Below are 15,998 nucleotides of genomic sequence, written 5' to 3'. Positions count from 1 at the left end.
GCTGGGGCTTCGGGTCTGAGCGGACGTTGGGCCCTGTGCTGGGGCGGAGCGGCTGCTGCCGGGACGGGGCCGCCATTCCAACCCGCCAGCCCTGCCGCCCGAGCTTGTTTACAGCCGCGGCCGAGGACCCAGACCGCAGGGGGGAACGGGCAGAGGCCGGCTCGGATCGTGGGGCCTCCGAAGGGGGGCTCAGCGGGGCCCGGGGCAGCCAGCTTCTTAGCGGGCTGGGCCCGGAGAGCTTGGAGGACGTGGCTTGCTCCTCTCTCCTGTGAATGAATAGTTTAATGCAGGGGTGGGGGAATTGCGAACAGGCGCGTTTCGGGTCGGGCATCGCTGCTCAGGGCTGTGAAGTCAAGGGCGGCTCTCCGGCGCGTTGCTCCGTTTGACCGCTGTTCCTCCATTCCCTGCAGATCTGCCGTCATGAATCTGTGTCTGACCACGCTCTGCCTCTGCTTGGGGCTGGCCTTCGCCGCTCCGAGAGTTGACTCCGAGCTCGACAGCCACTGGCAGCTGTGGAAGTCGTGGCACAACAAGGAGTACCATGAGGTGAGCGCCGGGCATACGTGCTCTGCTCGGCAAGCTCTGAACGCATTCAGCAGGGCCCTGCCAGCTGAGTCATGTCTGCTTTGTTTCTACGCTATGTAGACTATGGTCTGCACTTGGAAGGATAATCCTGTTTTCCCCAGATCCCTGTCCTGTGCTTCGACTCAGCTGTACTGTACTCTTTGTTTTTATTAGGAGGGTGGCAAAAAAAGACCATCTCAAACAGCATTCAGACTTATGATTCAAGTAATCTACAAAGCACGTAACTCTTGTGCAAGTGAGCTTTGAGCTGCCTCCTTGAAGTATGTTGTTTTCTGGCCCCTTAGAGAGAGGAAAGCTGGAGAAGAGTGGTGTGGGAGAAGAATCTGAAAATGATTGAACTCCATAATCTGGATCACACTTTAGGAAAACACAGCTACAAGTTGGGAATGAATCAGTTTGGTGACATGGTATGTACAGAGGCATGAAACATAGTTCTAAACAGCAGTGTGTGATAGATGATGACTTCATGTCTTATATTTTCTTCAGACAACTGAGGAGTTCAGACAGCTGATGAATGGATATATACACAAGAAGTCAGAAAGGAAATACAGAGGATCCCAGTTCCTTGAGCCCAGCTTCCTGGAAGTGCCACGATCAGTAGATTGGAGAGAGAAGGGATATGTAACTCCAGTTAAAGACCAGGTATTCTCCAGTGGAGATTTTTAACCAGGTGCAGATCTGGCTTCTTGAATGCTATGTCCACTTCCATAGAGGAAAAACTATGGACTTCTGTAATGAAGCCTAGGGCAAGCTTACTAAATTGGGTGCCATTTTGATAAAATTGCTGCACACCTTTAGGATGTTTTATGGATTCTGTACTAAATATTTAAGAACCGAACAGGCCTGTAATATCTTTACTTGGACATGCTAGGAGTGTAAATCTGAAGTTAGTCTTGTGGCTTTTGTGTTGGGCTTGCTTGTGCTTAGGTCAGTGATAAGGGAACTGTAATTGCCTAATCTGTCCAGACTTGTAACATGTGACTTCATTTGTGCCTCAGGGTCAGTGCGGCTCTTGCTGGGCTTTCAGCACAACAGGAGCTCTTGAAGGGCAGCACTTCAGGAAAACTGGCAAACTTGTTTCGCTGAGTGAGCAGAATCTGGTGGACTGTTCTCGCCCTGAGGGGAATCAAGGCTGCAATGGTGGTCTTATGGACCAGGCTTTCCAGTACGTGCAGGATAATGGGGGAATTGATTCAGAGGAATCCTACCCATACACTGCAAAGGTAAGTGTAATAGCTGAACTTGTATTGCAGGTATCAGATCTGTGGACAAACTGTTGGGGAAACTCATACCTAGAAAGGAAAATGTCTATATAGTAATAGGTACATCTGTTCTTTCTGTTGCATCTTTCCTAAGAAAACTAGAGTGACTGCTAGCCCCAGTAGGAATCACTTACTGCACTGCTCTTTGAGGTCAAAATCTTACCAGACCAGTTGGAAAAACTAGGGGAAATACTGCTATTTCTCTCCTTCATTGCTGCCCTCCTATCAGATGTCATTCCTTATCTTGGTTGACCCACTAGACCAGGACTCGGTCCTTGTCAACAATGCTACGTAATTGTAGGGGTGCAGTTCAGCTTCCCATAACTGAGCTATTATGCAGTTGCTACCCATAGACAAACTAATTCTTGCAGCTAGTGTGATTTGCTTTTTTAACAATAGTTGTTGGCCACGCCATTAGATTAAATGTGCATAAATGCATATAATGGGCAGACTTCTAAAATCTCTTATCTATCAAAAGTTAGACATGAGAGGACAAAAGCACAGTGGGACATTGTGGTATTACTTGAGAGCCCATGGTTTAACCTTTTGACTACTTAAGAGTTCTGCTCAGTGCAGAGTACCTTCCCTTTCAGTTTAGTGTTGACTGAATGTGGAATAGCAATGCCATTTGTTGTGAGGAATAGAGAAAGAAGCCTGTGGATTTGGTTCCTCTTCATCTGCATTCCTGTAATCTCAATTTTTTCCCTAATCTTGGCTCTTACAGAGATCCTAGTGGATTATAGAAAGTGCCTAACTTCCAGAGTGTAAAAAGTAAGCAACTGAGGTGTATTCTGTGTCCCTTTAGTTCAGGGATGCAACTTTAGTAACTTAAGTTGCCACACGAGAGAGGGATGTGCTTGCTCCAGTCTGTTCAAATTTCACATGGCCTAACTTCCAAACTAGGCCTCTCTCTTGTGGTAAATGCCTGTGACACTAACAGTTCGGCTTCATTCTTTATTGGAAAAAAAAAAGTAAATGTACTTGTATGTAGGGTCATATGATACAAATGACTAACTTCCAAATCATTCTGTACCGTTCTTCAAGGTATGACAAGGTAAAATTGTGGATTTTTAAGTGCTTGCTCAATGAGCAGTTTCTGGATTGCTTAGTAATTAATGAATACTTGGCTCTCTTGCATTGCCCATTAATGCATTCTGGGCTTCTTTCCTCCATGAAAAGACATTTGTCCTGCTCGCCGAAAAAGCAGGATTCCAGGATGTGATGGTCCTTTGCATGCTGTTAGTTTTCCTTTTGGGCTCCACTTCCCTGTGCTTTTTCAGTAACTTTGAGAAACTCAAAAGCCCCTTCTGTGTTCTCCCTCTGTTCTTTCAAAGCATTGCTGAAGCAATTTGATCCTCTTCAGTATCTTGTTTTCACGGCAGCAAAGTCCCAGGATGTCTGGAAGTTCATGTGTTCACCTGTATGTTAAGAGGATGACTATGTAATAACTAGGGCTTTCTTTTTATTTAGGATGATGAAGACTGTCGCTACAAGGCAGAGTACAATGCTGCTAATGACACTGGCTTTGTTGACATCCCTCAAGGACACGAAAGAGCTCTCATGAAAGCAGTAGCAGCTGTGGGTCCAGTGTCTGTTGCTATTGATGCAGGCCATTCTTCATTCCAGTTTTATCAGTCAGGTGGGGATTTGTTAGCAACTTGCATGCACAGAACTCTGCTTTTTTTTTTTTATTTCGTATTCATTACCCTTGAGTTTAATAGGTGAAAACCCACCACAGTTGTGATGCTGAAGTTATCAGGAGTCATTTGAATTCTACTCCAGGTTCTCCACATTTCACATTTCTCTTACATAGCTGTGTACTTGTCCTTCAGTTTCTGCTGCGATACACTTCACTTATGACTCCTCTTTCTATGACCTTCTAGAGGCTGTGCATCATTTAATTTGAAATACGCAGAACTTCTGGTGAGGGAGAAGAGTTTCCTGCAGATGAGCTCGTTCACATGCGTCTTATGTCTCTACAGGTATCTACTATGAACCAGACTGCAGCAGTGAAGACCTGGACCATGGTGTTCTGGTTGTAGGTTATGGCTTTGAGGGGGAAGATGTAGATGGGAAGAAATACTGGATTGTCAAGAACAGGTAAGATTGCTGTCTATGCTTTGTACTCTGGGGATGGGGGGAAGGGAAGGTAGTTTGTCACTTTCAGTGTACGTGCAGAAAGACAACAGCAATTAAAAACAGCATAAAAATACGGGAACAGTTTCCAGGTTGTACTCTATGCAGAAGTTAAACCCAGCTTATGCTGCTGGCAACCTCATAAAGTAGAACCAAAGCAGCAAACTCTTTCTTCTACTTTTTCAGTTAATTCAAGGGAGCTCAGTAGTGCAACAACCTATAAAGCTAGTAGATGTTAAAGTGGTGGAGGAGAGCAAGAGGAAGCAAGTTCGTGAGGGTATAATGGATTTTTTGGAAGCAGAGCACTGCTCAATGTGTGAAATAGGGTAATGCTTGAACTTTAAAGAGGGAGTTGCCTCCTGGGTTAGAGAGAAAACAATAAATTAAAGCTGAAGGGCATGTCACATGAGCTTGTCTCATGTTCTCAGCAATAATGAGGCACCACCCTCAGACTGCTTGCAGTCTTGGTCTTCCCTTAAATTTGGCTGGGGGCAGTGTCTGAGGTTCAGGCATCTATAATCAAGGATTGCATGTTGAGGTCTCCACCTCATGAGAGGATGGCTCACCCTTCTGTGAGCTTGGGGTGCTTCTTCTGCAACATGCATTTAATTGCTGGAAAGCACTGTAGTTTGGCTGCAGAATCTTGATTTCTTTTTTTTTTTTTTTTTTTTCCTCCACAAATGGAAGGTAGCAGTCTTCAATTTAAATATGGGGGAGAGGGGGGGAAGGGTAAAGTCTCTTCTGAGTATGAAAACAAATCCTTTACTTCTGTTTTCAGCTGGGGTGAGAAGTGGGGTGACAAAGGATATATCTACATGGCCAAGGACAGGAAGAACCACTGTGGAATAGCAACAGCTGCTAGCTATCCACTTGTATAATTTGAAGACTGAACATTTCAGTACAAGAGGGGATTTTAAACTGAATGACCAAACCCATGTTTGGTCTATATGTGGTAGACTTGTATCTTTCAAAAGTCAAGTTGATTTATTTTTTTTTAACTTTTGAAATATGTCTTACATGTTGGTGACATGCCACTTGTTTTAAATTAATGTAAATGTTGGTATGTAAACAGCTTGTGATATTGCTGGCTTGACTGGTTAATCTAATAGATTCTTCTTTGTATTTTTCTTTTTTTTTTCTAAAAAAGAATTACAATATGTCCAAAGGTTTACTTTATAAATAAATCTTTTAATTTCCAGTGTGTACAGATGACTTGGCTGTTTGATACGTGTTTTTTCCACTTGAGACTCCATCAAATGGGCGTCCTAAATCGTACAACTAGCTGAAGTTTGTATTTGTGCTTCTTTATCAGTTACTAAAACACAACCCTATCTATCTGGGAATGGTTAATAGCTGTTATAAACTATAGTATTTGTGACACAAAGATGTTTTTCAACTTCATTTTATCAGCTAAAATGTAGAAGTGACTGAAAATATGATCCCTGGACTGCATTTGTAAATGAATTCTGGTGTAGTCCCATGGTCCAGACATGATGGTATCTCTTGTTCTTTGTACTTTGTTACAAAGTTTCTCAGTCTTTTTCCTGCATACAGCAGCTGATCTTAAGTGTAATATCATCAATGTTTTCTTATGCCACCTGAAAGTACTACACTTACGTTAGAGCAGTTGTCTCCTTTGAGCACTGTAGGATATAGCAGGAACACCCAAAGCACCTGGGCTATTCTGAGAGAGAGAAAGCTTGGTTCTTGAGATAGTATTTATTGTCCTACATATTCTGCCCATACACCAGCTTTGTCTAGGGAAAAAAGTGGGGGGAGGTGGTAGGAATTTCATTCCTATGGAAAGTGAAGTTGGGCCACTCTCAGTCGTTGGATATTCAGTGGCTGACCAAACTATGGTGATTTACACTGTGCCCTTTATCTCCTCTTTGAAAGGACTTTTTTCTTCTGAGAGTATCTCTGCTGCTGAAGTGTGATTACTGTTACATACTCTTGTTTAGATGTGGTTTTGGTAACAGTAGTTTCTGCAGAGGAGGATGAATTGGTAACACCAAAAACAGCTTGGGGGGAAGACTTGCATTGTTTTTGCCTCCTCTCATACTTGGGCTGGAGGGGAAGGAGCCTAGTCCTGCAGATTAACCAGCACCAGTTCAGACTTTATGGGTGTATTGTTTCTTTTTAAGTACAGTATCTTTCATGAAACTGATAACCATGCATTCAAGGGAACACTTAGACTGCGTGTTACAGAAACTGAATATCTTTGTTTATAAAATAAGCCTTGAGTTTGCATTCCATAATTAGTTTTTGAAATAAAACCAAGATGAGTTATTTGGAATAATCAAAACTTAACTAGTGTGTAGTTGCTGTGTGCTGTTTGTTGATGAATTCCTTCACCTGGAATCTGCCTGAGAGATTTTTTTTTTTTTTTTAGGAAGAACCTCCCTTAGCCTTAAATAGTAGCTATTTAAGAAGCCACAGTGCTGAAATACCGGTTAGAATTTAGCTATTAAGTTGTCTTGCTAAGCCTGTTACGGATAGCATCCATACTGCCTGGCAGAACCAGTGGAGGAAATGAATATGGAGCTCAACTGGTAGTTCTGTAGAGGTTTATGTTCAGAAGGAAATAACAGTGATATACCCATTCAAAATGGGAGGCAAGATGAAAACGCTGACAGCCCTGGACTGTTATCAGCTTATGTAGCTGTTTTTCATTCTTGCTGCCCCAGACCTGGGGGTTGGCAGAGACCTGTCTGAACATTTTTTTAATCCTGAAAGCTAACATTACCATACTTAAAATGCTGCTGGTTTTCTATACTGATTAAAACAAGACAGTGAGAATATCCAGTGAAGGGTGAGACTAGTACAAAGCCTGCTAGGACTTGAACTGCTGTAAAATAATGGGCAGCAGGCACAGGTGTTTGGTTACAAAAGCCAAGGTTAATAAAAGTTGCTGTGAAAACAAGGTATTTATGAACAGATGGGAAAAGAAAAGTATGTAACTTCCCAAAGTATATGCACGTAAATAGGAATGTAGCTCACAAAAGACTCATCAGCCTCTGAATTTTTTTGAAGTAAAATGTGATAATGCCACTATTTGTATGCCTTAAAACTTGCTGATGGTTCTGGCTGAACATCCTCTCTTCTGAGTGGAATAATCAAGAAGGGGACAGGGTAACTCAGGTGATGCAGATAACTGAATAAACTTCAGCCACTGTTGCCTTACATGACACTAAAACAGTAAAATTTTGTGTAAGTTGTAGTTAGGCAAAGCGGTAGAAACTTAAAATCTGTGACATTTCAAGAATTACATTGTCTGTTTTTGCAATTCCACTGCAGTGGCCCTATCTTCTGTAGAGCTGTTTCATTTACTTCAGAAGTACTATTACAAAATAGCAAATGATTCCATAATGGTATATCCTGTTGGGCAAAGTGTCATCGCTCTCAAAAGTTCCTTTCTGAAGATACAGCAAATACACATTATGCATGTGCAGAGAAAGCTTCTGAGTTGTTCCCAGAAAAGCTGTGAGTAATTATAGCTCTCTGGCTGTGTGCCAGTATTTTTCTTTCCAGATTTTCTTTGGTTTTATATTCCTGCTGATAGCTGAAGTTGCATTTCTTACAAGATGTTTTATTTATAAAGGTACTAATGCACAGGTATTACCAGTAAAACACCCTATCTGGACTGCTGTGTTTGGGCCCTGCTTATTACAGCTATTGTTGCTAATGGGGTCTTACACATATCAAAATACGTGATTCGGACACTGTTACATGCACGGTAGATGGCAATTCTGTGTAGTGATAAAGCAGTGCGTTCCTTGCTTGCTTTTCCTGTTTTATTTAAATTTGGGAAGAAAAAAGATCTTGCGTTTTCTTTTGTGTGCTTCTTAGACTGTGCTTGACCTAAAGGTATCGTAAGTTTCCCTGATCTTCTTGATGAATGACTGTTTATCAATAGCTGGTCATGAGTTTCTAAAGGCAAGTACTCTTGAAGCAAGGAGAACGATGAAAATAAATTATTCAACTCACACATGAAGTGTCTGTTCTTTGAACTGCAGTAAGAAATTAATTTAACTGTCATTGGAAGCTTTATTTTCCCTTTAAAAGTGGTCTTCTCATTCTACCTGTGACTGCTAAGTAGAATGGATTTTTTTTGTTTGTTTTTGGTTTTTCGGGTTAGTTTTTTTTTGTTTGTTTGTTTTTCTTTTTTAACCAGTCTAAGAAGCACACAAACTTCCCAAAGTTTTTCGTTTTGTTTTGGTTTTGTTTTTTGTTTTTTTTTTTTGGGGGGGGTGTATGTGTTTTTTTCTTTTTAATGTGGATGTTTTTTCATCTTTGCTAATGTTAACATCAATTTCTTAACATTAGCAGTGGAACAAATAAGCTTATTATCCTCCTACACAATCCATACATGAAAGTAATTTTCAAAATACTTTGAATGGCTACAGTGACAAAATATTTGTCATCTCACACTGTTGAAACCTTACAGGAAAGCCAAGTGTGATGAGTTGTATCGGTGAAGTTCTGCTATAGTGAATGATTAACTGGTGATGTGCATAAGGGCACTCATCAAACCCATCATTCTGAGACAACCAGAGGTGTAGGAAAATAGGAATAGCCACTAAAACCAAATAAAACTACAAAAACTCTAGCTTCTGAGCATCAGTTAATCAGTATTTGGTCTTTAATTAATCTCATTGAAGAAATAAAAAATCCTGCCATGTATCTCTTATGCTTAATCAGTTTTTACATGTTTGAGATTAACTTCAGTTTCTGGCTGTTAACCGAGGAATTGAGTATACTTGGATAGCTGTGATAATGTAAGCTGATGCTTCTGCTTCCTAGCTCTTTTTGCACTTTAAAGGTATATGATAGATTGAGAGCCTGTTTTTAGTTGCAGTCTGTCCCAGTACCTTTCCCTCATTTTGTTGGGAAGTCATAGCAGGAAGTGCTGACTTAACTAATACATTGTTTTGTAGAAAGAATTGTTCAAGATGAAATCACTAATAGGGATGTTTTCTTTCATTCTGTAATCAGGGCTTTATCATAGAATCATAGAATGGTTTGGGTTAGAAGGGACCTGAAATGTCATCTAGTTCCAGCCGCCATGCCACAGTCAGGGACATCTTCCACTAGATGAGGTTGCTCAAAGCCCTATCCAACCTGACCTTAAACACTTCCAGAGATGTGGCATCTACAGCTTCTCTGGGCAACCTGTTCCAGTGTTGCATCAGTCTCATAGTAAAGAACTTCTCCTAATACCTAATCTAAATCTACCATCTTCCAGTTTAAAGCCATTCCCACCTGCCCTTGTAAAAAGTGTCTCTCCAGATTTCTTATAGGTCTCCCTGGAGCCTTCTCTTCTGCAGGCCATTATCAAATCATTGGTGAAATTTAATTTAATTGCAGGGGCACCTAAAGCATTTGGAAGAAAGGATATAATCAGACACAAAATTTCGTTCACAAAGATTTCAATTCCAAAGCTGAACATAGGTGATGTTCAGCAAGGCTCATCTGAAAACAGGCAAGGAGCCCAACCTGAAACTTTAACTTTGGGGAAGAAATTCCATATGCTGGAGACCTGATCCATGGATTGATTAGATATATTGGAGTCATTTGGTCCGCAGTAGAAACCACCTTCATCTGTGTTCACAGAGAACTTGCTTGCTTGCTTGCTTTTTTTCATGCTAAGTTGCGTGATTATACGTTTTCCAGTGGTCTTAAAATTTTATTTATGTGGCAGTTTTTGTTTCCATTGTGTTGAAGAGCTACCACCAACCTTTGTGAGTAAAGGGGCAATGAAACCATGAAAGCAGGTATTTATATAATACATACTGTGTTCTTTTTAAAATGCTTCTTCCTTGTTTTGTTCAATTAGACTTTTCACCACCTCGAGGAGACGCAAAACCTACTTCTGAGCAAAACCTGATAGCCTTTCTCAACAAAATGATGCTGGGAAATACATGTTTTAGAAATAACATGTTGGTAGGTGTGGTGCTGCAGCTCTGATACCTACTACTTTACCTTCAGCAGATCTTGTGGTTTCAAAAGAAGGGGTCAAAGATGGAGCAAAGTCAGAGTGAGCTCCTCCTCTCCCTGGCCACCTTCAGAAGACAGTTCTGGGTAGAGCTGGCTTTGTGAGGGCCTCCAGGGCAGGACTGTGCTTGGGCTGAGATGTGAGCAAGGAAAGATATGATTTTCCAGCCTGGTAAAGGTCACCCATATGCTTTGTGACATCTGATCCACTTTGGACATTCATCAGGTTTTAACTTCTAATTTCAAAGTAAGTTCTTCATCTGTGTTAATGTGTGTTCCTCCAGGGCAACAGTGGTTTAAATGCACTCTCCCGGGGTGCCACCGAGGACCCGCTGAAGCTCTCTCCTCCCATGTCGACTCATGTGTCTACATGGGAAAATCACAATCTTGGGAATCACTGTGGAAATATACTAAGTTTTGGTTTTAATGATTAAGTTGGCATTTTTTTAATTACCAGAGAAAGCTTCCTGTACAGCATGTGTACAGTGACATAAAACTGTTTAAAATAAATGCTGGGCTGTTAAGACACTCAAACCGGCTTAGATTTCTGGGATGCTGAAATGGGATGCTGAGAACTCATTAAGGCTGTAGCACATGTTGTGGGACACAGTTGATTTTGCTTAAAATCTGAAAGTCAAATGAAATAAAATTGGCCAAGTCTGAAAAACCACAGGTGTTTTTTCATGCTTAAAAAGGAGTCAGGATCTCTAGATGTCTCTCTAATATATCCGTTTATGAGACTGGTAACAAGTCACAGAAAAAAAAAAACCTAGACAGGGCTGCCCACAGAGCTCTCGAAACAGTTCAGTGCTGTTTCTGCAGGTGCCCAGTTATGCTAGATATGTGCATGGCCAAGCACATACCACAATCTTTTACAATTATGCCACAGCAATGCAAGAATTGTGAGCGCCAAGTTCTCTGTAGCCCTCTTTAACATACCTTCTGCTCAGCAGTGTTTACTAGTATTGCAGTTGGCATTCCTCATACAAGCATGAAACACTGGCTGACAGCAGGGTGGTTTTTTTGAATAGGAAATACATACTGAAAGTATCAGCTGTGATGTGAAACTGCATTGGCTTTTGGAGATTTATGATAATAATTGCCTGTAGTTGAAATAAACTTCTGTCTGTGTTTATAGAGAAATTATAATGCCTTGTGCAAAGATTAAGGACAAAAACTGCTGCCATTTGGCCGTTAGTATCTCAGTAGTCGCAGGAAGAATTGGAGGGGACCTGTGTTTTCTGATTCAGGGCTATTACGAGGTTTGATCACATACCTCTCACAATATAGCGGAGCATTTCAGAAGCAAAACTGTTGTCACAGGAAGCCCATCAGGAATAGTTTTGAAGTGTTACTTCAGCTGCACTGTTTCCAGGTATTTAAACAAACTTCATAGTCCCATTTTATTAGGCGCTCTGTAAAACAAAAAAGCAAGAGAACCTCTCTTCCCAGCAAGTTTTTAATCTAAACTGGCACATTGCTGAGGAGTGGGAGAATTAAAAAGGCCAAAAGCAGTGAGGCTGCCTGGGAGAGGCCATGCACCTGATTAACAGCTGTTAACAGCATGTACATCTGGGAGAAGGCTACCTTTCTTTGGCTTCGTTTTCTCCCAGTGTAGGTTCAACACAGCTAAAAAGTAAACATCCCCATTCTTGTTCTTTTCATGAGATTAAATTCCAGATGTACCTTTGCCTGCGTGGCTCTTTCCCTTCCATTTATCTTTCCTGCTTTCTTTTCATTTGAGCGTCTTCTTTTTCTCTTCCTGTTTTGGAATAGCAAATCACACTGAGTTGTTGAAAGAGGGAGAAAATTGTTGGTGTTGAACAAAACAGGAAACCAGGCAATCGAAAGGGCAGAACACAGATTGTGTGTCACCTGGTAGGTAGGCGCAGGGCACACTGGCGTGTCAGAGCAGTGGTTTTCTCAACATGTGATCCCGAGGCCAGTGCTGCCACAGCTGGGCGTGGGGAGAAGTCGACTTCTTTAGTTCCTGGGCATGTGCCGATGGTGCAACTGAGCGCAATGCTGAATGGATGAGACATGGCAAACAGTTGTCCCTCGGGCTGGGATTAGGCTGGCCTCGCACATTCAGCACCAGCACAGCGGAGTGGGTAATCGAGCAGCTGTATTATCTCCTCTATGGAGGAGTCTCTTCAAAACTGATAAAATATGCACTGGGTGATCTGCTCAGCAGCTGACAAGAATACTTAGGCCAAACTGTGTTTATCAGTGTGTGAGTACATAGCTATCCTGGCCAACACCCTCTCCAAGCTGGTTTACCAAGCTCGCTTCATTGGTCAGAGTGGCCGGAATGGCAAAATCCACTGCCAGAAACCTGCTGGGCTCCTAATGAACAGGATCCTGCAAATCCACGATGTAAATCATCGCACTGGGTAAGAGCAATCCCCACCCCAGGCAGATCTCCGGGGGAAAACGTGTCTGTCACCTATCTCCATGCAGTATTAAAATCAGTTCAGTGAAATCAGATCACGTGCTTGGTTTGAGGTTTTTATTTTTGTTTATTGAAACCACATCTGTATTTGCAGAAAGCTAGGAACAAAACCTGAAAGTGTTTTCAGTACCAGTGCCTGGGGTTTGTGAATATTGCCCATGATGACATAAATTTTGAATGGTAGGGACTGTTCTGTACCTTTGGGTAACTGCCTGCAGATCCTCTAGCTCAATGTTCATTTTGTTCGCTGCTTTACCCACATTTGGGCACTGGATATCTCTGGAAAACAGATCCTTCTAGCTTTGATGTCTTGAAGGACTTAATGATCTTTCTCCTTGTTAATCCCTCAATTCTGTTTCACAAGTACCAATGATGCTTTTCTCCCGACTGGGTAGTATAAGCTGTGTACTGAGAGCTCTTTTTTGGGCTTTCTCTGTAATTTTCATGAAGTATACTGCTTCCATTTTACAAAGAAAGAAAAGTCTTGCCTGATTTTTTCACACATATCAATTGTCTTTATTTAAAAACAAACAAACAAGAAAACCCCAAACAACCCAAACAACAGAACTCCGTGTGTGTGTTTCATGGAAAATAGAATGAAAGTACTGACTTTTGATACAAATGCCCAAAGGTACGTTTGAGCCAACATTTCAAACATCATCTGTGTTTCAGCTGTCTTGGTTTGTCTCTGGAGGGTGAGCTCCCACTGCAGAGGGTCCAGGATCAGCAGCCTGCAGCGCTGGGCTGGCAGGCAGGCAGCAGCACAGGCAGGCTGGGCACCGCAAGCTGGGTGGGAAGCCTGCCAGCCTCAACCTGTTCTCTGATCCCTGGTCTTGTGATTGCAGTCACAAGGCCAACACTGTGGCTGGCTGTTCAGACTGACTTAATTTCCAGTCAAAGCAATTGGTGAACATCTGCTCATTTTATAATAGACTGCTGGGGTTTCTGCATTTTCTTCTGCTATTGCATACCCTCAGGTTTAGATATAGTTAGCTTTTATTTTACTTCTGAAACAATGCAAATGTGTTCTGCAATTGAAAGTAAAAATTAGGTTTGCAACAAGTCACAAACCAGTGCTTTAAGAATAGTCATATTTGTTACATACCTGGTACAATACAACTAGTATACTTTCCTTTCCATGTCCTCCTCCAAAAGTAGTAGGAAATCAAGCTGGCAGTGGTTTATATATAAAACCATATTAAAAAAAAACTTATATAAAATATCTAGTTTATATATAATTTCATAAGAAACCATTAAATACTAACACAAAGGCACACATGTGAACTAATATTTAAATGTGTGTCTGTTCTTCCATGTACTTGGTGTTTCCATGTATTTATAATTTTGTATCATGCTGATGAGTATCCAAGGAATAATACCTGGCATCACCTTCAGTAAGCAGAGGCAGTGAGTGTTGGTCCATGCCAGCTTCCTCGCACCTGTAGGCGGCATTGATGGCTGCTAATGGTACATCCCCTCCCTGCTCCAACCATTAGATGCAGTCTCTGGATTCTTAAAAAAGGACAAGCCACAACAACAAGCTAAGTCTTGTTTTCTCAGCTGTCTGGATGCCCTCAGACACCCTGGCAGCTGACCGTAAAGGGAAGTTGTGGTTCAGTAGCGCAAGGGCTTTGTAGATCGTGACCCCACCACCACCATCACCACCGCCACAGACACCCTGTGATTTCTGTTGGAGAGCTCTGGAGAAATGGTCTGAAATGGTATTGCACTGGGAAGGGAAACTGAAAACTCTGTCCTGATGGTTTAAGAAGGGCTCAGTGGAGCAGTCTGGTTGCAGAGTTGTACTAGATGTAGCAGATATCACAGAAGTACTTAGGAAAACAGTATAGGTGTGGTACGTTAAAGTGGAACTCTGGCAAAGAAAATCCACAGTTCACACCAAAGTCACTGCCTTCTTAATCTGCACTTGGGGTTTGCATGGGTTGTTTGTACAGGGAAGATACTGATCTCTTCCTAGATACTAGCCACCCTGCAGCCCACAAAATCTAAGCATTATCATTTAAGCATCAACAGCCACCCAAACAGCAGTTGTTTGTCAGGTGGGTGACATAGTGCTAGCTCCTTCACTAATGTGTTTCTGGTATAAATTCAGGGAAAAAAAGAAAGTCACGGGAAGTCTAGCAGCTGGGATTATATGCAGGTTTTGCTGTGAAAACATACTTAAATGAAGACAACTCTGGTGCTGCTGATTTATCGATATCCTGGGCTGCATAAAAAGGAGCATGACCAGCAGGTCAAAGGAGGTGAATGCTCCATCCCTGGCGGTGTTCAAGGCCAGGTTGAACAGAGCCTTGGGTGACACAGTTTGATGTGACATGCTCATGGCAGGGGATTGGAACTAGATCTTAAAGTCCTTTCCAACCCTAACTATTCTATGGTTCTACGCTGGCATCAGGGCACTGAATGACTGACATGTTGCAGTGTGCAGATATTTAATTTAACTGCCAGCACAGGAACACTGAACTTAGTCATTAGAGTGTGTATACCCACTGCTATACAAACTTTCTTTCAGCATTTCCCTGAAAAGGGCTTATTATTAGAGGCCCTGCAGTTACACCGGGGAGTACCAAGACCCTGTTCTTGCTCTCTCTGTCTTTAATCATTTCTCTCAGCCCTTTTAATCCATTACCCCTTGTCCTATCACTACAGTCCCTAATGAAGAGTCCCTCCCCAGCATCCCTATAGGCCCCCTTCACATACTGGAAGGCTGCTATGAGGTCTCCATGCAGCCTTCTCTTCTCCAAGCTGAACAGCCAACTTCCTCAGCCTCTCTTCATACAGGAGGTGCTCCAGTCCCCTGATCATCCTCGTGGCCCTCCTCTGGACTTGTTCCAACAGTTCCATGTCCTTTTTATGTTGAGAATACCAGAACTGCACACAATACTCCAAGTGAGGTCTCACGAGAGCAGCGTAGAGGGGCAGGATCACCTCCTGATTTTAAAAATGCAACAGAGTCTCTCAGTAAATCAGTGACATCAACAACTATTTTTGTTCTTATATGGAGAACATGGGGGAGAGAGATAGGGCATGAGTATGTATGTATAAAATATATTTGTGAACATATATATGGGTACATACACTGTGTGCATACTTTGTCTGAAGGCAAATTGATTTACTAGCTTTCATAGTCAGTGCACAATTGTGTTCTCCAGTGTAAAGTTTGCTGTTACCTAAACCCTCACAGGTTTTTCTGCCTCCTCTTGATTCTCGAGGATTTAAGTGTTCCTTGCGTTTTGCTGTTGATAGCAGAGATTCAGGAAGCACATGACGAGGAGCAGAATAAACAAGTACACAGTGTACTTGCTGATCCTGTTGTCACTGTTACAGCTTTACAGAGTGCCAGATTAACACCTGTGAAAAGAGTGCTTTGATACCTGAAGCAGTACTGAAATCACACCCTCCCCACTGGGATAACAACGCCTAAGGATAAAGACGTGCTGTATAATTTGCAGTTTACCTTTGTTCAGCCTGCTTCTTTTTGAATAGTAGAACATAGTTGTAAGTTTAAAAATAGCCACTGGAGTTTCCTGGCACTTAACTCTATTCTG

At 42.0% G+C, this 15,998-nt stretch overlaps 1 protein-coding gene across 1 annotated transcript; it reads left to right on the top strand.

Moving 5' to 3' along the window:
- Nucleotides 1-378: 378 nt before the first annotated feature.
- Nucleotides 379-5,195, top strand: LOC130604450 (procathepsin L). The gene is made up of 7 exons (XM_057418967.1): nt 379-546; nt 870-992; nt 1,072-1,227; nt 1,584-1,808; nt 3,318-3,486; nt 3,830-3,947; nt 4,762-5,195. The coding sequence occupies exons 1-7, from the start codon at nt 421-423 to the stop codon at nt 4,859-4,861; spliced, it is 1,017 nt and encodes a 338-aa protein (XP_057274950.1). The 5' UTR covers nt 379-420; the 3' UTR covers nt 4,862-5,195.
- Nucleotides 5,196-15,998: the final 10,803 nt, after the last annotated feature.

Source organism: Pezoporus wallicus, unplaced genomic scaffold, assembly GCF_028554395.1.
Source record: "Pezoporus wallicus isolate ANWC-B61680 ecotype Strahan unplaced genomic scaffold, APGP_CSIRO_Pwel_v1 contig_371, whole genome shotgun sequence".
Lineage (NCBI taxonomy): Eukaryota > Metazoa > Chordata > Aves > Psittaciformes > Psittacidae > Pezoporus > Pezoporus wallicus.
Note: the sequence above shows the minus strand (reverse complement) of the source record. Positions and strands in the feature narration are given on the sequence as shown.

Excerpts from the sequence above, each read along its gene's own strand:
- LOC130604450 (XM_057418967.1), top strand. The coding sequence starts at position 421 with ATGAATCTGTGTCTGACCACGCTCTGCCTCTGCTTGGGGCTGGCCTTC. Across the intron at positions 3,487-3,829 it reads ATTCCAGTTTTATCAGTCAG|GTATCTACTATGAACCAGAC; the intron begins GTGGGGATTTGT and ends ATGTCTCTACAG. Across the intron at positions 3,948-4,761 it reads TACTGGATTGTCAAGAACAG|CTGGGGTGAGAAGTGGGGTG; the intron begins GTAAGATTGCTG and ends TTCTGTTTTCAG.